This window comes from Stylophora pistillata, chromosome 13, assembly GCF_964205215.1.
Source record: "Stylophora pistillata chromosome 13, jaStyPist1.2, whole genome shotgun sequence".
NCBI lineage: Eukaryota > Metazoa > Cnidaria > Anthozoa > Scleractinia > Pocilloporidae > Stylophora > Stylophora pistillata.
Genome location: NC_142531.1, coordinates 6385781 through 6410000, shown reverse-complemented (window position 1 = coordinate 6410000; position 24220 = coordinate 6385781). Strand labels below are relative to the sequence as shown.

The following is a 24220-nucleotide window of genomic DNA, read 5'->3' as shown; positions in this document are numbered from 1 at the left end:
AAAATAAAGTAATTTAGTTAGCAGAACGAGGTTTTGATCTTCGGAACTCTGGTTTATGGGCCCAGCACGCTTCCGCTGCGCCATTTTGCTGCTGATGGAAAAGTAATATCGAAACATAGGATTTGCGGTCTTTCATGAGTTATTTTACCTTTGAGTCACACACTTGCACCTTTCGTACAATTGCTTGGCAGTCTTGGGGAAGTCCATTGTGACTTAAAATATTAGCACTTTTTTTTGCAATCAGCTTCATTTATATTTGTGACCCTCTCCGTAAGAAAAAAAAAGGTCGACTCCCTCCCAAATAATTTTGTTCAATTTTTTTTTTAGAAAATTTTGAACTAAAAAGTATCTATTTAATATGAAAAAAAAAATAGAAGATTACTAGCAGAGCGAGGTTTTGATCCTCGGACTTCTGGGTTATGGGCCCAGCACGCTTCCACTGCGCCACTCTGCTGCTCACAGTCAAAGCTACACGATTGGACCAGGATTTACTGTAAAATGGGGTCGACAGGCCTTCACGACTCCCCAGCACGTGTCTAGAATAGCGTATTCAAAGTTTGGCCCTCACGAGTATGTCTTTGAGCGACCGTCCTCTTTTGTAAGATACGAGGGGTGGATTTTTGTATATTTCTCTCAGTAGTGATTGTGTTTCTATTAAATGCCAGTTTCTCTAGAGAATTTTCTGTAGGTTTGGCACTGATGGTTGGTTTTGTGTAACAAAAGGCAAGATTCGTTGATTCGTCTTCTGTTTCTGTTGAAAAGGGGCCTTAAGGGGGGGTCACGCGCACAGTTCACGGCAATTAAAAAAAGCAAATCACGAAACGCGATAATTAATTTTCGAGTTTCACGGTTCACGGAAAATAAACTTACACATGAGAAATTCACGGTTCACGAATTTTAAAACTTTTAGATTACGGATCACAGAAAATAAATTAATCCGATCACGTTTCACGTGAAACCCCCTTACGGCCCCTCGTTGAAGAGTTAGTTTCCTGTTTTTGAAATTCACCTTTGAGAGGGTTGTGTTAATGAAGTCCTCTGGGTAGCCTCTCTTTAGCAAATGAGCTTTGAAATTTGCAATTTTCTCCTCGAATATCGTTTGAGAGGAGTTTGTTCTGAGAACTCTAAGGGCCTGCCCTTTTATGAAGCCTTTTTTAACTCCTTGTGGGTGACAGGAACTATAATGTGTATACTGAAATGTCTCAGTTTGTTTAAAATGAGTACGCACATCAAGGATTGCGTCTTTTTCGAATCGTTCGCCTTTGTAGATGTAGGTGTCCAGGAATGTTGTTTCCTTATCGGAAATTTCAGTCGTAAATTTTTATTGTTGGATGATGATTGTTTGCTTTTTCCATGAAACGTTCTATTGTTGCTTTGGATACAATGTATATATGAAGTTCATATATTTTGAACTGCGGTATTAGATACGTATGATGCACGATCCTCGCAGTAGAGAGCGCTATTTATGCAATAGCGAAAATCAGACCTGAAAAAAATCAGGCCTGTACGGGATTCGAACCACTGACCTCTGCGATACTAGTGCAGCGCTCTACCAATTGAGCTAACAAGCCAACTGGGAGCAAGCCGTTAAGTTAATTCGTAGTAAACCCGTGATGATAAATCAGATACAATGTATATATGAAGTTCATATATTTTGAACTGCGGTATTAAATACGTATGATGCACGATCAACTTAACGGCCTGCTCCCAGTTGGCTTGTTAGCTCAATTGGTAGAGCGCTGCACTAGTACCGCAGAGGTCAGTGGTTCGAATCCCGTACAGGCCTGATTTTTTTCAGGTCTGATTTTCGCTATTGCATAAATAGCGCGCTCTACTGCGAAGGATCGTGCATCATACGTATCCAATACCGCAGTTCAAAATATGTGAACTTCATATATACATTGTATCTGATTTATCATCACGGGTTTATTACGAATCAACTTAACGGCCTGCTCCCAGTTGGCTTGTTAGCTCAATTGGTAGAGCGCTGTACTAGTATCGCAGAAGTCAGTGGTTCGAATCCCTTACAGGCCTGATTTTTTTCAGGTCTGATTTTCGCTATTGCATAAATAGCGCGCTCTACTGCGAAGGATCGTGCATCATACGTATCCAATACCGCAGTTCAAAAGATATGAACTTCATATATACATTGTATCTGATTTATCATCACGGGTTTATTACGAATCAACTTAACGGCCTACTCCCAGTTGGCTTGTTAGCTCAATTGGTAGAGCGCTGCACTAGTATCGCAGAGGTCAGTGGTTCGAATCCCGTACAGGCCTGATGTTTTTGAGGTCTGATTTTCGCTATTGCATAAATAGTGCTCTCTACTGCGAGGATCATGCATCATACCTATTGTTGCTTTGTTTATACTCCATAGCGAGAAGATGTCGTCTACGTAATGTTTCCAAACAAACGGTTTGAAAAGGCTTTTGTCAAGGATTTCTGTCTCTACCTTGTTCATGAAAATATTAGAAAAGACGACTGCCATTTTCGTGCCCATGGCCGTTCCATGTGTTTGAAGGTAGTGCTTTCCATTAAACTGGAAAGAATTTTCTTGGAGAATTAACCTAAGTGCTTGTTTTAGTAGTTGTGTAGGGATAGGAGTTCCGTTTCTGTATAATATTTCGTATGCTATGCATACAGTGTCTATTCCCTCATCTTGTGGTATATTTGTATATAAGTTCGTAACGTCCATTGAAACAAGTATTAAGTTCTCCGGGACTTTCGTATTTTCTATGAAATTGACGAAGTCTGTAGTATCCTTAAGATACGACTTTTGTTTTTGTGCTATCGCCTGAAGGAGTTTGTCGACAAATGATGATAGTTTCTCTGTAGGACCATCACACCCTGACACTATCGGTCTGCCGACCGGGGAAGGTTTGCGGATTTTGTTAAGGTGTAGAATTCTGGAATTCGAGGCGGATTTGGGGTTCGACAAAGCCATTTTTAGTCATGTCGTCTACATGATTTCTGTTGTAGAGGTCTGCAATAAGTTGTCTGACCTTATGGTCCGTCTCTTTGACCATGGGTGATGCAAGAGGCGTGTAGTTATCGTTGTTATCTAGTAGAGTTTGGCCTTTTAACATTTTGTCGTGTTTGTTCATGACTACGGTTGTTGTTCCTTTGTCGGCCTTTTTGAGGTTTAACTCAAAGTCGCTTGTCAGGGCCCTGAGCGCCTTGCGTTCGGCCGGAAGCAAATAATCTTTTGGCTTTGTTATTTCTATTTCTGAAAGGTCACTTTTAACCTCTTCTAAATAACTTTCAAAGGCGACTGATTTTTGTATTGGTGGTATCCATGTAGATTTGACGTGCCAGGGATGGGTTTTTTTGTCCCCCCTTGGAATATGTAAATCAGACGCATTCGCCTTGCGAACTGATCAAAGTCATGCAATAGTTGTTGTCTGATCTGTTTTTGTTTTGTAACGGGTGTTGGAATGAATTTAAGCCCTTTTGCCAGTAAATTAATCTGGTTGTTTGTAAGTTCTTTATTTGAGAGGTTTTTTTATGTGCGTTTTGTTCCCCTCTATTTTGATAGTTGAACGTGTTTGGCGTCTGACTTTTCTGCGCTCCCTGTGCTTGTTAGTTGCTAGCCGCTTGGCTTTCTAAATTCGTTTTTTGGCCCCACGTTTGTATTGGGAATCAGAGAAAACACGTGTGTACTTTTCAAATTATTCATTCTTCATTGTTCCTAATCTTTTCACCATACTGCCGAACTGAGCGATTTGTTCCGGGAGATTAACAGCTATGTTTTTGACTATCTCGATCGTTATATCGTTGCCTTGATTGCTTTCAGCTTGCGCCACGCGCGCTGATTCGATCGTATTACAGTTCTTAGTGTTCAGTGTTCCAGCCGTTTTGGTTCGTTTTCTTTTCGTTATTTCGGTCTTAAAACGACCGATTTCACGTTCATGGAAGCACATGATCGCCTTTACGGTTTCTTGGTCCGCGTTGTTACGGATTTGCTTTATCTCATTTTTGAAATCCTCGTCCGCTCTCATTTTGGCCCTCGCCCTATATTGTAGGGATTCTGGGCAAGTTCCTTTTTCTTTGTGCCTTTGTAAAGCCTTGATCGCGTTTTCAGCCTGGCTAATCTTGTCCTCCGCAGATAAATTTTGGCTCCTTTTTCTTGTTTCTGTGGATGGACTGTAGCGGCGACGTTTCCTGTACTGCTCTGACCTTGATCGGCTGGTGCTGTTCCGGCTTTGACGTTGTTGTTTAGGTCTTTTCCCGCTAGGCATTTGGTATGGAGGGATTTGTTCGTCATCCTCGGATTTACCGAGTAGATCATCTTCACTGGCGGTGTCATATGAGGCTTCCATGTTTTCTTCATTCTCAATGGCATTGCTTTGGCCCGGGGCGTTTAGTAGCCCATCTGCCGTTACAATGTCTTCCGACATTTTCTGTACATGGTCAGGGAAGACCGCAGTTTCGATCCTAATCTTGTGGATCTCGTCAGTTGCCGATTAACTAAATAGACTGGTAGAGATTCGTTCTCGGTATCAGTCGGTATGGTTTACTGTTGAGTTTGCGTTGAAGTACATGAGTCGGGTCACGTTTGAGTTCTTCGTAAAGTTAGTCGTTAGCCAGTGCGTCCATTTTGTCGTGATAGACAGTTTTGTCCAACTACTGACACTCAAGTAAACGAACGCCATTGACACCCAACAGTACTATCGACTAAGCTGCTAAGTGCCACAGCCACCGAAATTCTACGGTTTTCCCAAACTACACCGCAAACATGGTTTCCCGATGCGACCTATTGTTTCTTTCTGTGGCTCTCCAACATACCAACTATCCAAGTACTTGACAACAATACTACAACCGCTAACCGACAAATCCAGACGTGAACTACAATCCACTTAAGAATTCATTAACGCTACCAAGACTGTACAGATACCTGACGACTACAAACTAGTGTCATTTGATGTGAAATCATTGCTCACTAGTATTCCACTTCAATTGGCAAAATGTACTGAGACTGCAATCCGACAGCTACCAACCCACTATCGCTGCCGATAGACGCGCCCTTTCGACTTGCCGACAAACGATACCGCTTTGGTTACGTAACGTTGACGACACATTCACTGCCTTACGAAACGACGAAATCGACGCATTCCACCACCACCTTAACGGACAAAACACTCACATACAGTTTACCAGAGAAGTCGGTGAAAATGGCAAACTTCCTTTTCTAGACTGTCTGGTAAGCCGTAATGACAACTCACTACGGACGACAGTCTACAGGAAACCGACACACACCGACAGATTACCAGACGAGTCATCCTACAACCCTACATCACACAAAGCCATAACTATCAGAACTCTAACACGACGCGCGCAACTAGTATGCGACTCGACAGACAGCTTATCCGACGAGAACAAATACCTTCACCGTGCTTTTTCAAAGAACAACTACAACGACGATTTCACCCGACAAAACACTCACCGACCCACTACCACTACCGAAACAAACGACACCGCAACTACTACGACAACAGCAACCGCACCGTACATAAAAGTCATGTCTGAGAACATCTCGCGCATCTTACAACCCTTCAATATCCGCGTCGCCCACAAACCCATCACCACACTACGTCAGTTACTAACCAACGTCAAAGACAAGCACGAACCGAGGAACAGACAGGGAGTGATTTATAAGATCAATTGTTCCGACTGCCAAGCCTCCTACATCGGAGAGACTGGCAGAAACCTCGCAACAAGACTGACTTAATACAGACGGGCGACGAGGAAAGGTGATGTCAACAATCACATTGCTGAACATCATCGACTTACGAACCACAATATTGACTGGGACTCTGCGCAATGTCTAACCTACAGCACTGACCACTTTCAATGACTGACTCTGGAAAGCTGGTTTACTAACTTAGAACAGACTCCCCTAAACAGGTGTCAACTACTACCGGCCCCATACAAACGACTCATTCACGACATAAACATTACAAACGAACCGAACAGAACGACCTAACTTTACCGACGGATCGAAACAGACCAATCACGACCGACTTACGCCACTTGAGTCTTACAGCCAATAACATCACGGCAAAATTGACCAATCATTTTACACTAACTGAAATAAGAACATTCTACTGACAACAACTATTCACTTGACTCTGATGATGACTTCCGCACGGGTTGTCGAAACGTCAGTCTCTACAACCGACAACAGTCCTTCTCAGGACTACACTCACCTGGACGATTACACTACACTTTCACATGTTTCCCCCGGGTTCAAGCCATTTACTGCAACTGCGAATTTCTCAAGTACTAATTAAGATACTGCTTTTCTCAGTTTAGGCATTTGTTTCAACATTGTGATCAAGAAAGATGAAAAATAATGATGATAAAAAGCAAGCAAGCCAAGAACAAGGGTTTTATAGATATTCAGTTGAAGTGTACACCAAAGACGATGAAAGTAGCTGAAGCTATTAACAACGAAACACTTCTCTCCAAGTTGCTCATAAAAAAAGTCTGTAACATAAATGTAGTCGTGGCCGAGTGGTTAAGGCGATGGACTAGAAATCCATTGGGGTTTCCCCGCGCAGGTTCGAATCCTGCCGACTACGGCTGTAGGCTTCAGGAGCACTGCACTGATGAGACCCACATGACGCGGGATTCTTCTTGTCGGTAAGTGTTCGCTCCTTTCCCTAGTGGTTGGGAGTTTGTTTTGTGGTGTGCTTGTTTGTTTTTTTGGAGTTCTAGTCGGATAAGTGAGTACCTGCCGGGAGGGAAAACTTGCGACTTTTTCCTCCTTGGCAGTGGTTTTTTCTTCGGTTTCGTTTGGGTCACCCATCCCTTTTTGGGATTTCTTGGGTTGATCCGAACTTGCTCGGTCTCACTATGGTTGTGTCTTTCAAGCGATCTATTGATATTGACTGTCGGTGGCTCCCCGAGGGGATGACCTTTTCCGACGTCATGCCTTTGATCCTTGGTTTTTTTAAGGCCGAATCTCAGAATGGGATTGCGGCAGTGCAGGCGTGTCCTGGCCGTGTGGCTCGGGTCACTTTTGTCGAAGGAGGGGAAGCTGCGAAAGCAACTTTCGAAGGTTTGGGTGTGGTAGTGTTGGATGGGGTAGAGTGTAGGGTGGCCCAGCCCCCTCCTCCCCCTCCCCAGGTGTCAACTGTGGTGGTCTCTTGGTTCCCTTTCGAGGGCCCCAATGAGGCCATCACCTCGGCCCTTTTGGCCTACGGGACTGTTAAGAATGTTCGTCATCAAAGTTGGCCAGGTAATCCAGCGGTTTTCACTGGTTCTAGAGTGGTATCAATGGTTGTAAGGAAGGAGATACCTAGGTTTATCTCTGTGCGCGGTGTTAGGTGTAAGGTGTGGTATAGGGGTCAGCCCCTACGCTGCGACCTATGCCGTAAAGTTGGACATCGTTCCGCTGTCTGCCCTGTCAAGGGCAAGTGTTTTAAGTGCACCAGGGAGGGTCATTTGGCCCGGAACTGCCCCAATCCAGCAAGCGCCCCTGTTCCTGAGCCTGCTCCACCAGCTGAGTCCATCATTAATGATGAACACATCTCCGATCTTGCTTCTGAAGACGCCGAAGACGCTGTCTCACTCCCAGACTCAGATGGAAGCGAAGACCGTTTCACTTCCTGTGATGTAGCCAGTGATGAGGGTATTATTCCAGCAGCCCAGGGTTTTGCCGACCTCGGTGACCTTGATATGGCTGGTGATAGTGGTCCTTCGACCATCGCCTCCCGGAAACGCCCTGCTTCCTCTGCTCCCGCTACTGCGAAGAGGACCCAACATGTCCCGCCTAAACGCGACGCCCAAAGTGCCAACCCTAACGTTCTTCGCGAAGTTCCTGAACTCAGCGGATGTTCTGATGATCACATTAGCATCATGTGGGAGATCGGCCTTGATCATCGCCTGCCATGTGACCAACGTCAGAGTAACCAAAAGTGGATTTCAGAGCCCAGATTTCATGGTCTTGAAAGTAAAGCCAACTTGATCAGACTGGCAGTTGCCTTCTGTGCCAAAGAGTTCCCTCTTTAGGAACTGTAATTATTTATACGTAAAATATAAAAATTAAAAAAAAAAAGTATTAGTTAAGTTACAGTATGTGCGGGTGTGTTTAATTTCTGGGAGTGAGTGTGTAATTTTTAAGTGAGGTGGGGTTCGATTCCCCAGCGAGTTTGGCGTCTGGTGACCCTCGTTTCTGGTGGTCCCCTTCCCTAAGGCATTGCACGTAAGCCAATGGGTTGGGATTAGACATGTAGGTCGGCGGGATTGCACCTCCCTTCATCGGGGCCCGGCCGTCCACCTTAAACATAAAAAAAAAAAACTTCTCTCCGACTTGCTCATAAAACTATGCATGTAACATAATGTAGTCGTGGCCGAGTGGTTAAGGCGATGGACTAGAAATCCATTGGGGTCACCCCGCGCAGGTTCGAATCCTGCCGACTACGGCTGAAGACTTCAGTTTTGTCATTATTTTAGTCTAGAATGACGCCTCGTGCATAAGTTTTCCTCCACGATTAGCAGAGAAAGGTGAGGCAAAGAAAACCGCACCGTATCCCAGACAGTCACTGTTTTTCGCCCGCTTAATCAAGGAATCATTGCGTCACGCACTCTTTGTTTTGACGATGTTACTGGTTTTTCATGTTATGCAGGTGGTTGTATTAGCCCGTCTTGTAACTAAATTACAGGAAAATGCTTATGCTTACCGGGTATCGGTGGGAACCAGTGTGACAGGTGAGTTGGTTGGTTAAGCAGAACTTGCCCTTGCGCATGCTGATTTACAAGGGTACTTTTAGGCTAAGTGTCGTAAAACGAAAACCAACAGCGACTTGTCAGATCAACGTCAAATTTTACCCAAATTTTTAGCTATTTACTGCAAATTCGAATTTCTCAAGTACTAATTAAGATACTGCTTTTCTCAGTTTAGGCATTTGTTTCAACATTGTGATCAAGAAAGATGAAAAATAATGATGATAAAAAGCAAGCAAGCCAAGAACAAGGGTTTTATAGATATTCAGTTGAAGTGTACACCAAAGACGATGAAAGTAGCTGAAGCTATTAACAACGAAACACTTCTCTCCAAGTTGCTCATAAAAACATGATGCTATAAACATCATGTTTTATAAACAATCCGGCGATGGACTAGAAATCCTATTGGGGTTTCCCCGCGCAGGTTCGAATCCTGCCGACTACGGCTGTAGGCTTCAGCTTTGTCATTATTTTAGTCTGGAATAGCGCCTCGTGCATAAGTTTTCCTCCACCGGTTAGTAGAAAAAGGTGAGGTAAAGAAAACCGCACCGTATCCCAGACAGTCACTGTTGGTCGCCCGCCTAAGTTAAGGAATCATTGCGTCACGCACTCTTTGTTTTGACGATGTTAAGGGTTGTTCATGTAATGCAGGTGGATCTATTAGCCCGTCTTGCAACGAAATCACAGGAAAATACCTATGCTTACCGGGTATCGGTGGGAACCAGTGTGACAGGTGAGTTGGTTGGTTAACCAGAACTTGTCCTTGCGCATGCTGATTTACAAGGGTGCATTTACGCTAAGTGTCGTAAAACGAAAACCAATGTAATCACAGCGACTTGTGAGATCAACGTCAAATTTATTAGAGAGCAAATGAGAACGCAAATAAAAAACGAGCAAGTCTCGATTGGTTTTTGGTTTGGGTTTGGCATATGATTGGATGAGAAGTTGGAGTGAGCGGTCTATTTAACCAATCACGAAGCGTAGTAAAGCGACGTAAACGCATTCACGGATTACAGTCGACACATCGAAAATGGCTCCACTGTTTGAACTGATCGGAACTCTACTAAAACGTTCAATCACAAGAAGAAATCGAGCTTCCCCTATGGATTTTATATCGAGTCGATACGAGCAGTTAGTCTCTTAGTCTAATCTTCTCTTGAGCATGCGCACCACTTTTAACTTAGCATATCAATTTCACAACGAAAGGCCACTTCGCAACTATGGGTAAAGTTTAGGGTAAGCTCTTTACTCATTCTGTTCAAACAAAATTGCATTGCAATATCATATTTTCACCTGTATATGTATAGCGATAAGATCTCATTTTGGGTGTATCGTTAGAGAGTTAAACTTATAAATATATATATAACTGCAGACAGTACTGTTTCGGCCTTCTGGGCCTCATCAGTGCACTGCTGATTCTAGGATGGAGGTGAAGCCATAAAGCCACCCCGAATAATTCCACATTTGTCGTATCAACTAAGACACGCCAGAGTGCTCAAACTAGAAACTAGTGAGCTTCGCGCAATTGCACGACATGACTCGTCCTAGTAGAGTGCTCGATTTGAACATAAAAGCAAAGATTTGAAAGGAAATAATGAAAGACGGTTTCTAAGGTAATGTCAATAGGAATATTATTTCAACTGACGTATCATATTACTGATTCTTGTAATAACCTCGAGCTGCTCTGAGAATAACTGTCAAGCTTTATCGTTCGATTGTTAATGGAAACAGTTTCAAAGCCCTCAAACAGGTAACTACTACAACTGTGACTGAACAGGAAACTGCTGGTGACACCTTTCATATAAGACTTGTCAATGAGACTGGGTAATGCATGACTCAAATATCCCACGCCCTTATTGGCAAAGAATTGCGAGGTCGAGCAATACCTCTCTCCGATTACAACAAACTACAAGTCACTGCCTTGTAGCTCGTGATTTATAAACAATCCGGAATCTGAAGGTTCGATTCCGCTCGGGAACTCACAAGATTTGGCCCATCAGAGAATGCTCCAATTTTTCCATTGTGTCAACAGCAAGTCGTATTATTAAAAAAATCTGAATAATATACAGATGGATATATAGATGAAAAGGATATTGGAACTCAGTAAAGAATTCTCGTCAATCCCCATCAAATATCGATGGAAACGAGACAAAGATTTATTCCACCGAGGTAGTCGTGGCCGAGTGGTTAAGGCGATGGACTTGAAATCCATTGGGATCTTCCCGCGCAGGTTCGAATCCTGCCGACTACGGCGCATTTATCTTTAAATATTTACATTTTGAAATCTCATGTGCAGGCAAAAGGAAAAAAGTAGATTACGCCACATTATTTTTTACTTCTGCAGTGATAGTAATCCTAATATATACACGAGTGAGTGGCGCGCACAACAAAAATGACGGCTCTTTTATGGCCTAAGGCTCGCTAATGATTTCAATCGTGATTTTATTGTCAACGAGCTAAGTAACACCTCTTATTTTGTGAAATCTTTTACTCAATTGCTAGAAACTGAAATTGACTCTCTTCGAGGACCTGTTATTTTCTTTAAGTCTCGACACTGAATTTTAATCTTTCAAGCTCAGTTCATAAAAAAAGAAAAGGTTCTAGCAGAGCGAGGTTTTGATCCTCGGACCTCTGGGTTATGGGCCCAGCACGCTTCCACTGCGCCACTCTGCTGCTGATAGATTAGTAAGTGGGAAACACCAGATTGGTCTGTCTTTCGTGTGTCACTCTTACTTTTGAGTCACGCGTCTAATGTGGATAAACTTTCAATATTAAGGAAGTCCATTTTAACATAAGATATTGGTACATGTGAAGTCAGCTTCAATTATCTATTTGTAACCCTTTCCAAAAGGAAAAATGTTGGGTTTCTCCCTGTTCTATTAAGTTTGGAAAATTTAGAACTATTGAGTATCTGATGAAGGCACTGGACAGGATTGTCGAAACGTTAGGTCAATAAATTGTGATTCCCAGGTTACATTTGCTAAATCCTTAAACTAGAGTAGCATCAAACCATGTCTGATCGTCCACCTGGTTGCTTTGTGAACTTTAATATATCTTATTAAGTATCGATTGAATTTTTTAAAAAAGGAAAATCATTAGCAGAGCGAGGTTTTGATCCTCGGACCTCTGGGTTATGGTCCCAGCACGCTTCCGCTGCGCCACTCTGCTTCAAGTTGAAAATGGCCTCCCAATTTTTTTTACCGCTTTTTTTTAAAATAAAGTCCAAAAATCATAGAGAATTGCCCTGATGTAGATCATTAGTGGAATCATTTTTGCAAGTCTCATCTGCAGCTGTTGCATTGAAAGACTCAAGTTCTACGAAAGAAATACGTAACAGTGATATGTACTCAGCAGAGTGAGGTTAAAATTATTTCATTTTTCTGTTTGTAGGATCACATTGTATTTTTACCACAAGATTACTACAACGCCGACCTTCTTAAAGACGTTCAATCAGGCCCATGTATGCTATAGACCTCTAAATCAGAGCACTGTGATATGTATACATATTATGACCCAAAAAGTCCATCTGTGTCTGGGAGCCGTGCCTACACGCACCCTTTTAGAAGACAGGGCCTACCTCCCTCCCAAATAATTTGAAACTAAAAAGTATCTATTTAATATTGAGAAAAAAAAAATAGAAGGCTATTAGCAGAGCGAGGTTTTGATCCTCGGACCTCTGGGTTATGGGCCCAGCACGCTTCCACTGCGCCACTCTGCTGTTGACAGTCGTTTAGTATTTACTTTTGAGACACCGATTTGGGCCTCATGTCGAGGACATTTCATTTTGTCGTTTCGGCTCGGAATAGAGGAAACCAAAAAGGAATAAATGCGAATTTCTCAAGTATTAAGAAACTGCTTTTCTCCATGTAGGTGTTTGTTTCAACATTGTGATCGAGAAAGATGAAAAATAATGATGATAAAAAGCAAGCAAGCCAAGAACAAGGGTTTTTTAGATATTCAGTTGAAGTACACCCCAAGACGATGAAAGTATCTGAAGCTATTAAGAACGAAACACTTCTCTCCGACTTGCTCATAAAAATATGCTTGTAACATAATGTAGTTGTGGCCGAGTGGTTAAGGCGATGGACTAGAAATCCATTGGGGTCACCCCGCGCAGGTTCGAATCCTACCGACTACGGCTGTAGACTTCAGTGTTGTCATTATTTTAGTCTAGAATGGCGCCTCGCGCATAAGTTTTCCTCCACGATTAGCAGAGAAAGGTGAGGCAAGAAAACCGCACCGTATCCCAGACAGTCTCTGTTTTTCGCCCGCTTAATTAAGGAATCATTGCGTCACGCACTCTTTGTTTTGACGATGTTACTGGTTTTTCATGTTATGCAGGTGGTTCTATTAGCCCGTCTTGTAACTAAATTACAGGAAAATGCCCATGCTTACCGGGTATCGGTGGGAACCAGTGTGACAGGTGAGTTGGTTGGTTAAGCAGAACTTGCCCTTGCGCATGCTGATTTACAAGGGTACTTTTAGGCTAAGTGTCGTAAAACGAAAACTAACAGCGACTTGTCAGATCAACGTCAAATTTATTAGAGAGCAAATGAGAACGCAAATAAAAAACGACCAAGTCTCGATTGTAGGTTATGGTATATCAGCCAATATACCATAATCTACAAATATGGCAAGCGTACGTGTCAGCTTAAAATTAAAAGGGAGCTAAAATTTAATAAAATTTAATAAAATTTAATAATTTAATTTGACGTTTTTTTTTTAATAAAACAATTATTCCACTCGCGCTTGTTGGATATGAGATGATTATAGCCAACTCGGCGCTACGCGCCTCGTTGGATATCTATCATCTCATATCCAACAAGCGCGAGTGAAATAATTGTTAATTATATGATTAATTCTAAAGTAGGTATGTTTATATGGTTTTTAATTGCATTGTCACCGAAAAGCCCCAGGGGAGTGTCAATAGACTATTGTATTGTATTGTCTGTAGAGAATTGATTTATTGTTTCCTTTAGGAATTTATTTATTACAGCTGTTCCTCTCGCCGAATGGACTCAGAAGCTCTTGCTACCAGCAGCACAGTGTATCAGTAACGGTTTCTCATGCATACAGTCAACTTATTTTATTCCCAAAGATGCCGTGAAGATAGAGGCTGAAGGCAAGTTGAACGGTGGCGATAGAGCCCCTTACTACATCATGGACAGAAGGGCGAGACTGAAGCATCTGAAAGTGGGCGAGGTAATGCTTTCAAAAGACAGATATTGGGAGAATGTTACACTGGATTGTGACATAATATCTTTATGGTGGAATACATTAGTATTCAAATATAGAGGTAAAAAGATTCAGAGCCGTTCCGTTCTTCACAAATTTTGAAAGCGAAACGAATGTAATAAATGATGCAAGGTTTTCAGACAAGAGGAAGTCCACATGCACACTTAAAGTTTTTTTTACGCTGTCGTGAAGAGATTCTCTGCAGGGGGGCAAGTTGGCTACAAATCCGAATTGAAGTGTGTCAAAGACGTCGCGAGTAAACGCGGAGAAAGTTAGGAAGAGAGGCCCTCACTGTGTCTGCTTTATCGCTAACTGAACTAATATTCCTTTGAAACTTCAAAGCGTTTTACATCTTTACTGGAGGTAATAATTCTGCCACTTACGCAGACTACACAGATATTGAGCGTTCACATCTGATCAGATCCTGTCGACTCTCTGATAAAGTGGTAATGTCAGTGAAAGGATAAACTCATTTCTACTTGTAGAAAACTGTTCACATCAATGGAAAAGCGCCAACTGGTCGCTATTACGTCATTGTGCATTTCTATCAACCGAACTTCCTCCCCTTCCTGGGAAAAGTTGTAATCAGTGGACAGAACGCTGCATCCACGCTGCTGACTTTCCGTTACTGTCCCCACGTGTCGGGCTGTAGAGCCATAGGTACCTCACAGTACAGGGAGGGTATGCGTGAATCCATCTACGTTGGGCGACAGAACGACATACTTGTCAGTATAGTCATTCCTGAAGACAAAGGTGTATGGATTGTAAGTAGTCGCATGTGACTCCTCCCTGGTGTTTTCGACAATTATACAGTCTATGTTACAGTCTATAGTGTTAATGTGTTTTTAAGCGGAACTATGTATCACTGAACAGTCGCAACGATCTTAGAGGAGAGTGACTCACAACATCCAGTGCTTAGTATGGTGACTGTGACACTAAGTGTCAAGGAGTATTTCCATATAACCCACGAGCAGTCCCTCTTTCTCAGAGAAATTTATTTCACTAGTTGCTACTTAGAGCACAATTCAATTAAGAGTTTAAAATCGAAACCAAAGTTATCGAAACGGCCAATTAGAGAGAAGGAAAACATCCCAAGGAGCTAATGGGAGTTTATTGTGAAATCAAGCAAACTGCCCATAGCATGGAGAAATCGCGTGTGACTTATAGCTTAGTCCGGATTGGTTTGGGGATTGATTTTGATTGGTTGACAAAATAGTGGAAGTTGTTTAGTCTCTTTATTCAAAGAATTGAAACAAAACCAAAGCAATCCTCGCTGAGCACAGGCTCATTTTGAAGTTTTTGCGAAGCGAAAGTTTTGATTGTGGCCATAATACTGAATATACGTCAGCTCAATACAGGTTTCAATGAAGATTAGGTCCAAATGAAGTAAGTGATAGGGAGAGTTGGGTGCCTCCCTTTATGAATAATGAGAATGACTCTTGAGTAAAACACGAAAGCGACTCTTTCAATTTTTAGTTGTATGGTGTAGTGGACTTACTATTATAAACGATTTTTTAAGAACAGGCTGAATTTTTACACTTTTTCTTACAGGATTACGTGTTATTGGTTCCCATCTCGTCCTTCTCACCATCCCTTCTGGATGTAAAACCAATTGATATCACACAAGATTTCATACAGGATTTTGGACAACGCAGCTTTTTCCTGAAAGAATCTACCTCGCAATTCTGCCTTCGTTCTGCATTTATCCTTACAACTCGATTTAACGGCGGTGCATTATCATGCAACTGCGACAGCCTGCGAGCTATAAAAACAGGCTATCAGCCATTCGCGATCGGCGAACTGTGCGTATGCCCGACCTAACATGATTGGCCGCGGTTATAGCGGGTTTCCTTACTGCAGGAGATGAAAGAAATATCAAGAGATCGTCAAACAAATTTACCTGTACTTACAGTAGTTAGTATTATTACACGACTCGGGCAGCCAGAGGGCCAATAATTGAAATCAACCAATCAAAATGCTCTATTGCCGGTCAATATTCTCTCAGTATTGGACCGGGCACTGTCCCGAATGGTCCCGAATGATACCGCACTTGTGTCCCTTTGAACTTCAGTCGTGTAATAAATCCCTTAGTAACCAAGCTTGCTCGGGAACGTACTGGAAGAATATCGGCCCTTGGTCTTTTTTGTACAGACCTTTCTGCGCTCGGACCGTGCTGTCAAGACCTCGGGCCGATATTCTCCCAGTACGGCCCTCGCTCTTGGTTAATAAGATATATTTATCGATGACTCTCACGGCTTTGGCATGGTATTATTTCAAGAGAGAATCACAAGAAGAAATCATCGAGATTTCCCTATGGGCCTCTATCCCGAGAGGATCTTCGTAAAGTTATTTTTTGAGGAATGAAGTCGTTAGCCTCTCAGTCTAATCTTCTCTTGAGCATGCGCACCACTTTTAATATAGCATATCAATTTCACAACGAAAGGCCACTTCGCAACGGTGGGTAAACTTTAGGCTTGGCTCTTTACTCATTCTGTTCAAACAAAATTGCATTGCAATATCATATTTTCACCTGTATATGTATAGCGACATGATCTCGTTTTGGGTCTATCGTTAAGAGAGTTAAATTTATATTTAGTATAATTTCAGAGCTGAGCAAAGAGTTTCCAGCAATCTGATTGGTCGAGCGGTTCCTTATATGACGCTTTAGTATAATTTCAGAGCTGAGCAAAGAGATTCCAGCAATCTGATTGGTCGAGCGGCTCCTTATGACGCTATATAAACCGCTCCGCGCGGTTTATATAAAATGTTAAATAAAATGTTAAGAAATGTTACTAAAATGTTATGATTTTAGAAATTTCTTTGTTGTTCAGCTCTGAAATTATACTAAAACAATTATTCGCCTCAGGTTCGGTATTAAATATTGTCGACTGCTGGTGACACCTTTCATATAAGACTTGTCAATGAGACTGGGTAGTCCGTGACTCAAATATCCCACGCCCTTAGTGGTAAAGAATTGCGAGGTCGAGCAATACCTCTCTCCGATCACAACAAACTACAAGTCACTGCCTTGTAGCTCGTGATTTGTAAAGATTCCGGAATCTGAAGGTTCGATTCCGCTCGGGAACTCAGAATTTCTTCTTTGTACCACGCTAATGACAAGACGAAACAAAATCTCTAGCTATTTCTTTACCGAGCTCAAAATTTACCATCCTTCTCATTCTATTCCTAGTTTTCTTCTGCAATTCAGCGTGGTGGGTCAGAAAAAAAAGAGCACCCGCATTGTTTTTTTTGTTTTTGTTTTTTTTCAAACTAATGTTCAACACTCATTTATGACAAGAAACGAAAACGTATATTAGTGTTTCAAGAACCAAGAGGTCTTTATTTCTTCCATTCTGACTCTTAAGCAGTTGATATCAACAAGAGCTCTGAGAGTTTAACTTTACTGATACGGAATTAAAGAGAAAACACATCACTCGTTTAGACGAGTTAACAAATGGATAAGCATGTAAAGATTAACGTTGAAGAGATAAATGTGGTACTTAGCTGAACTTCGTTTCAAGTAAGACGAAGTAACTCAAACGCAATGAGGCTTTGAGCGGTTCAGTTAGTTGTAAATTAAATACAACTGTGTTCAGCGTAAACACCGAAAGAATTTAGACTACAATATGGTCAAATGGGCAAATCTATACTGTTGAGTAGTTGGACTCCTCACTAACACCACAACTTCTCCTTTGTTGCTTGTGGAAGATAGTAATTTTGCAAGACCCGGTAGAGCACAGAATCCTACCCCAAACCCACATCCACGGGCAAGGGAGAACTGTCCGGATGAAACAAATCCCATGATTTCTCTCGTGCAAAAGTTCCTTAAAGATTTCTCAGATGTGCGAGCCAGTGCACCTTTGTGCAGAGGTTCCACAGGGCCGGAGGTGTTCTTACATTTCGTGAGTCCTGTAACATCCTCTTCAGAAGGAATTGCTAAGGTGGAGTTGGGTACAGGAACGTTTCGACCGACCATCCGCACAAGCACGCATACCAGAGAATTGGCATCGTCTTTCAAGATGGCAGACAAATCATTATTCATCGGTAAAGGCAATTTAGTTGTTTTGACCGAATGCTTGAAGTCTATACCTTTAGTCTGTTTTGTCTTACATCGCAAAACGAAGTTCCGCAAAGCAGCCAGTTTAGAGCGAGATCGCAACACGTGAACAGACCTGCAAAGTGAGACATCCTTCGAAGACGACTCGACTTTTGTTGTGTTGCATTTGTTATTGCTGTCAGTAGTCTCGGTGGATTCGACTGCCTTACCTCCAGGATCAGCCTCAGACAAACTCCAGTCCTCGACAAGTTCTTTCCAAGGCGGACAAAAGGGCGACTTGATACCTAGTTTGTCGTAATTAGGTCTTTTCGCTGGTGGGTATCGGCCGTACTGGGCCTCGCCGTCTTCTTTCAACTTCTCATAGTACGCCTCTCCCGCAGGGGTGTCTGGGAAATCATTTGGGAAGAACGGCATTCCTTGCTCAAGGGCTAACGTTTGGCTCTCTCTGAGTCCCCCAGTTCTTGCACCCCTATAGACAAACGCCATCCAGAATGCCATGGCCCATCCACTGGGAAGGATAATGTCCCAGCCACTCCCGTATCCAGCACCATCTCTACAGTCACCTGCAAGATGTATAAGGCATTGCGTAAAGATTTAAGGCATAAGAATAAGAAACTTCAGCTCAAAGTACTCTTTTTTTCTCTTTTACTATATTTCAACCTTTACACTCAAGGTTGAAAGTCAAAATCATCATGATGGCGTTGATACAAAGAATGAAAATAGATGATTTTGGAACATATTGAAAAACACTGCACTTCAAATTGAGCTGAACGTTTCAATGATTTATTCATATGCAGTGGTTTTTATCCTTTTCTAACAGGGCCAAACCACACCCTGTTTGGGGATTTGGGTCTTTATTTTGATGGGGCTATGGTCCCCTAAAGCTAACCTGGACTTCCTGGTTGTTGTATGAGAAGCAAAGGAATGTGGGAAATCTCATCTGGTCTCAAATCCAGCTGGGAGCCTGGAACTAGGAGCAAGGATCTCTTTTGGTTCAAATCCTGCTCAGATATTTTGGTTTCTTTTACTTCCTGACGAACTGCCTCCTCCCAGATGTGGGAGCTTGCTACATCAGTTGGCCAGTTGGTGACAAGATGTTCAAAAGATGACTGCTTGCTCATGGTTGTATCTACTTTGCTCATCAACTCACTAGGTGCAGACGTACTTTCATCACAATAGTCTAAATCGTCTGTAAATATAGAATGTCAGTTAAAAACTCGGAGGAAAATATGCAACGTAACAAAGAACATTTTTAGAGATGTATGTATAAAAGTTTCCTGAATTATATTCCTCATCAAAATATTCTGCTATAAAATCATTTTACTCTAGGTTAGAATTTTTTGTGAGTTTCCTTGCATACTTTTCATTAATTTTCTGCACATTAACATACTTAAAAACAAAAACAACTTTCTGAACCAAATATAAACCCCTCATGGGTCCTCAATCTTTAATAGTGTATAGTGTTACTCATGTGTTACCATCTAACATCTGGTAACACTATACCAGTGTATAGTGTTACTCATGTGTTACCATCTAACATCTGGTAACACTATACCAGTGTATAGTGTTACTCATGTGATGGAAGATAATTATTACCAAAATCAATATCTTCAGTGGAATGCATGATGTTTTTTTTCTTTCCAGGAAGGTAAAGGCGAGGATCATGAACAGTCAAACCAATGATACATCCAGAAGGAAGGGCTGATGTTGAAGAGGCCTTCTTTAATTTCTCCCATAATGAACTTTGAGCTGTTGAATTACTTGGGTTGTTTAGTACATGCTGCTGCCACTTTGAAGATCCTTTATGATCACCCTTGTCTTTGATAAATGTTGAATTATATTGTGAATTCTTGTCACTTTTGTTTTCAAAATGTTTTTGTGATGTACTACAAGATATCTCTAAAGTGTTTGTCAGCAGTGCGTGTGATTCTGGTCCTGTTAGACGTAACCGTAGTAAATCATATTGACGAGACATAACCCTTAACTCTGGGTGCTCAAAATCATTAACAAAATTACATCTTTGAGTTTCTTGGACTGGAGTCTCATCTTTATCTGGGGCAACAGGAAAACACCTTTCCTTTTCAACTGAAGTTCTTCCAACAGACCTACAAGCTTCACTTATTGCCTCAAAAACGGAACTGAAACTTGCAGGATGACACCATATCCACAACTGACACTTATTTGCCTTCATATGCATTTCATTGTTTGCTTCCAAGCTGTGACTGTGTGTTACATTGTCACTATCAACAGTATGCTGGATCAGTTCATCATTTTCTCTGTGTTGCATATTCTCAGTGATTGTTGTGGCATCTGTTTTTATTATTTGTCTCCAAAGAAAAGATACAGGACTAATAGCTCCTTGAGGGAACTGGTCAAGTTTGTACAACATCAGATGACCCTCACGATTTCCAGTCAAATAATGTTTGGCACCAAAGGTCAAACCTAAAAATAAGAGAAATTTAAATTTACAATTAAGAACAACTTTTTTCATCATTTTTATCGGATCATATTATAATTATTGTTGCTTCAGGGAGACAAACAATTAAATAAATACATTGGTGTACAGTATACCCCACAAAACACCATACACTAACAGTCAACTCCTGTTAACCCTTTACTCCCTGATATCAGTATGCATATTCTCCATACTGTTTTCTATACATTTCCTGAGGTGCTGACAAGGAGAATTTGTTTAACAATCAAAAGCACCTTTATTTGGTGATCATCCCCTTTATTCTCATGACCTCAATGTTTGATTCATATATCTTATTAACCAAGCGTGAGGGCCGCACTGGGAGAATATTGGCCCGAGGTCTTGACAGTACGGACCTCGCTGTGCTCGGTCCATACAAAAAAGACCGAGGGCCAATATTCTTCCAGTACGGTCCCAAGCAAGCTTGGCTAATAAGAGATTTATTATACAACTGAAGTTCAAAGGGACACAAGTGCGGAATCATTCGAGACAGTGCCCGGTCCAATACTGAGAGAATATTGACCGGCAACAGAGCATTTTGATTGGTTGATTTTAGTTAATTATTGGCCCTCTGACTGCCCGAGTCGTGTAATAAACCTATTTGCTATCCAACTCCTAAAATTTTTTAGGCCAACCAAGACTGGTAAATTTAGTACTTTTTCTAGTGGTTTGGTACACCTATTTCACTTAACCAGCTCAGAATAAATTTTATTTCTGAAACAAACCTGCTTCTTGACTTGTTAAGTGATTCATTGCCTGGATGATCTGGCTCTGGACACCAATAACCTCGATGCATCCATAATAAGACATATCCTATAAAATATGTGAGAGAAACAAAGATTATAATAACGAATGGCTTGCAAACTTTAAGTATAGTTAACTTGGCTGAGATAATTATGTTTGTCTGGTTGTTTTTTAAAGATTGGGGGGGGGGGGGACATTGCAGACAGCAAGTTAAGAACATAGAATGAACTGTTATTTCCTTGGTTTCCTGAGGAGACCAAAAAAGTCTTGCATCTAATAACTATACTAAAAGTTGTAATAACATCTTGCACATCAACCGTCAGCCTTAAAAAGACTCAGGGTTTTCCTTTTCAAAGAAAGTTGAAGTCGGATGAAAGGGAGGCAGGCGGAGACAATTTGGGTGAGTAGCGCCCAGCCTGAGTGGCGAAGGCGCGAACAGCTAGGGGGGTCCGGGGGCATGCCCCCCCCCGGGAAATTTTAAACATTTGAGCGCTCTGAGATGCAATCTGGTGCATTTTGGGTGCTTAAATTAAGGAAATGAACAGGCTTAACAACACAAGAAATGACAATGTATTTGATAAAATGCAGCCCTTTTCTAGCACGTTGATTGGCAATACCGGGCACATTGCTTATAAATATTAATGTAAAACAACACTCGAATCGATCTGGAAGAATTTCACATAAAGATATATTGACACAGAAATCAAAGGTAAACAAAAATACGAACATCACAGAAAATATTTCGCAATTAATTGCATCCCACACGATCGCCTGAGACTTACTTTACTTCGGACTTGGCCCAAGGTAATATTTGTGATGCTTTGGCTTAGTGAGAATAAGTAGTTCCCAGTTAAAGTATATCTGTTTTAACTAAAACAGTTAAAAGCGGATAAATCAAGAAGATAATCGACCTTTCAAATAGTAATTTATTTAAATGCAAAAATTGAATAATTTACGTATCTTTAAGCTTGAAGGGATGCCAGTGATACATGACTTGACCGCGCAAACTTGTACTGAATGTCACGTACCAGTACACGCGCAAAAATTCTACTTCATTTTTTGCTGAAATATGTACTTTTTATCGATTTCCGTTTCTTATACGTCATTGTCAGACAACATACAAAGTGTTTATTATTTATCTCAAATATTTTAAATTATATAACAGCAAGGACTCTTTTAGTCGCCGGCAACGGAGCCGTTCGCAGGCGGCGAAAATCGCCGGTCGCCGGCCGAAAAGGAAAACCCTGAGACTACAAAATAACATTTCACCCTTTCTCTCCCACAGATCATAAATTTTAGCTTTAACTTAAAAGAATTTTAACTCATGTTTGACAATATCCTCAAGAAGATATTTTAATCCTTGTTGTCTTTTGTTACAAAATGTAATTCAATAGGAAGGAAAAAACTTTACATTTGGTCACTCCTGCCAGTTGAAAGGGATAAGACTAAATTCATCCCAACATATGTTCACCTGTAAGATGCAATTGTTCTTAGCAGCCCTATAACTTGCTCTGTAGCCTTTATCATTGGGATGATCAGCTAGCCTGTAGCCCCAAGCATCAATCATTTTCATCCGCTTAGCATGCCAAATGTGTGTTTCAAGCCAGACGTGCTTACGCTGCCGACGATTGTATTCTTCAAGCAGGTTTTTGGGCCGACGGCGATGATGCCTACTCTTTTTCTTCTGCCCTTCAGGTTTACCGCCTGAGTTATGCATCTAGAAATCAAGGTGATTATCAATACCTTCTCAAGATACAGAAGTGAAACAAGTAATTTTGTTTCCCTGACAATCCCTTATTTGCACTAGGAATTTTATTTCAGAAAATATTAAAGGAAATTAAATACCGTAATTAATTTCTCAATTAATAGTAATTAAGGATATTATAAATTAATTTTTCTTCATACTCCTTAGGTTATTTAGATATTCTGCCCTCCTCCACTTTGCTGTTTCTCCCACCTTAAAGGAATGAGGGAAAGGGTAGAACCCACTGCTTTCCATATCCTGCTTCATTCCTTCCTCTCTTTTGCCTCCTGTCTTCCCCTCATCTGTCTCTCACCCTGTTTTCCCATTCTCCCTTCCCCTCTCACCCCTTCCTCTTTTCTTAAGGGCTAATATCCTCTGTATTCCCCTACGTTTCCTTTCCATCATTCTTACCCCCTCCCTTATTGGTACTTTTTGTCTATTCCCTAAGGTCTTCCTTTTCCCTTTACATAGCTCTGTGACCACTTCCAAAAAATCCTACCCCTGGAGTACATCCTCAATTTCAAATATTTCACCCCACGTATTTCTTACTTAAGACACTAATAAATTTAGGCGGAATAAAAGGAAAAGTCACTGCAGAGATTTACCCTCAATCTCAGGAAAGCTGAATCTTGTGCTTCACGAGCTCATCAGATTTCAGTAAGAAATTACAAAAACTACCTTTCATTGAGATTTATGGTCGGGCAAGTCCGATGAAAAAATAAATTTCCTATGGAGCCTTGCAGATTTCCTGGTTTTGAACACCACGTGCACAAATTAAACACAAGTCTTCTAAAGTCCAGTGTTTAGGAGACCTCCCCCCTTTCGTTCCTACCTCATACGAAGCACGTTGCCGGAGACGAACAGGCACTCTTTTGACGTTGTGGCTCATTGCTCTTCTCCTCATGTGGTTTGGTAGAGTTTGAAACACTCGCTTCCCTTTAGATTTGTCAGCTTCTGTGATAGCTGCTACCATGTTCTTGATTTCCAATGCACGAGCTTCAGCGAATTGCTCTGCGTTAATTGATCTTGGGGCTTGAGAGATTACCTCAGGTGTTGAAGATGAATTTGGTGCAAAACCTGGAATACCACTGTTTCGTTTTCTTTTCCGACTTATTCGCTCTTTCTCTACGCTATTTCCTGCACTTGAGGACGCCATCTTGGTTTCTGAACCTGCCAGTGATTAGATTTGCGGTTTTGTTTGTGATACTGTGCGCAGAAGTCATCAACTGTAACTACA

General features: G+C 41.5%; 2 protein-coding genes, 7 non-coding genes and 1 pseudogene across 9 annotated transcripts; 5 read left to right on the top strand and 5 right to left on the bottom strand.

Annotated features, from left to right (window-relative positions):
• Positions 1-382: 382 nt before the first annotated feature.
• Trnam-cau (transfer RNA methionine (anticodon CAU)) lies at positions 383-454 on the bottom strand. Its single transcript has one exon. It is a non-coding gene; the product is annotated as a tRNA-Met (tRNA).
• A 96-nt stretch (positions 455-550) lies between these two features.
• LOC148717400 (uncharacterized) lies at positions 551-3364 on the bottom strand (annotated as a pseudogene).
• A 3138-nt stretch (positions 3365-6502) lies between these two features.
• Trnas-aga (transfer RNA serine (anticodon AGA)) lies at positions 6503-6584 on the top strand. The gene has a single exon. It is a non-coding gene; the product is annotated as a tRNA-Ser (tRNA).
• A 1763-nt stretch (positions 6585-8347) lies between these two features.
• Positions 8348-8429, top strand: Trnas-aga (transfer RNA serine (anticodon AGA)). The gene has a single exon. It is a non-coding gene; the product is annotated as a tRNA-Ser (tRNA).
• Positions 8430-10899: 2470 nt separating this feature from the next.
• On the top strand, positions 10900-10981 carry Trnas-uga (transfer RNA serine (anticodon UGA)). Its single transcript has one exon. It is a non-coding gene; the product is annotated as a tRNA-Ser (tRNA).
• A 350-nt stretch (positions 10982-11331) lies between these two features.
• On the bottom strand, positions 11332-11403 carry Trnam-cau (transfer RNA methionine (anticodon CAU)). Its single transcript has one exon. It is a non-coding gene; the product is annotated as a tRNA-Met (tRNA).
• Positions 11404-12376: 973 nt separating this feature from the next.
• On the bottom strand, positions 12377-12448 carry Trnam-cau (transfer RNA methionine (anticodon CAU)). Its single transcript has one exon. It is a non-coding gene; the product is annotated as a tRNA-Met (tRNA).
• Positions 12449-12786: 338 nt separating this feature from the next.
• On the top strand, positions 12787-12868 carry Trnas-aga (transfer RNA serine (anticodon AGA)). Its single transcript has one exon. It is a non-coding gene; the product is annotated as a tRNA-Ser (tRNA).
• Positions 12869-13611: 743 nt separating this feature from the next.
• LOC111326963 (laminin subunit alpha-3-like) lies at positions 13612-14962 on the top strand. Its single transcript, XM_088743845.1, has 2 exons — positions 13612-13932; positions 14451-14962. The coding sequence occupies exons 1-2, from the start codon at positions 13891-13893 to the stop codon at positions 14745-14747; spliced, it is 339 nt and encodes a 112-aa protein (XP_088599971.1). The 5' UTR covers positions 13612-13890; the 3' UTR covers positions 14748-14962.
• Positions 14963-17278: 2316 nt separating this feature from the next.
• Positions 17279-24139, bottom strand: LOC111326962 (ribonucleases P/MRP protein subunit POP1). The gene is made up of 6 exons (XM_088742206.1): positions 23816-24139; positions 22711-22956; positions 21221-21308; positions 19619-20464; positions 18912-19211; positions 17279-18585 (listed from the first exon to the last, which is right to left on the bottom strand). Exons 1-6 carry the CDS (start codon positions 24137-24139, stop codon positions 17585-17587), a joined length of 2805 nt encoding a protein of 934 aa, XP_088598332.1. The 3' UTR covers positions 17279-17584.
• Positions 24140-24220: the final 81 nt, after the last annotated feature.

Bases quoted from the DNA above. Each gene is read 5' to 3' on its own strand.
- LOC111326963 (XM_088743845.1), top strand. From the start codon at position 13,891: ATGGACAGAAGGGCGAGACTGAAGCATCTGAAAGTGGGCGAG. The intron at 13,933-14,450 runs GTAATGCTTTCA...TTCTACTTGTAG, and splicing joins AGCATCTGAAAGTGGGCGAG to AAAACTGTTCACATCAATGG.
- LOC111326962 (XM_088742206.1), bottom strand. From the start codon at position 24,139: ATGGCGTCCTCAAGTGCAGGAAATAGCGTAGAGAAAGAGCGAATAAGT. The intron at 22,957-23,815 runs GTAGGAACGAAA...CTTGATTTCTAG, and splicing joins GGCAACGTGCTTCGTATGAG to ATGCATAACTCAGGCGGTAA. The intron at 20,465-21,220 runs GTTTGTTTCAGA...TCTTATTTTTAG, and splicing joins CTTAACAAGTCAAGAAGCAG to GTTTGACCTTTGGTGCCAAA.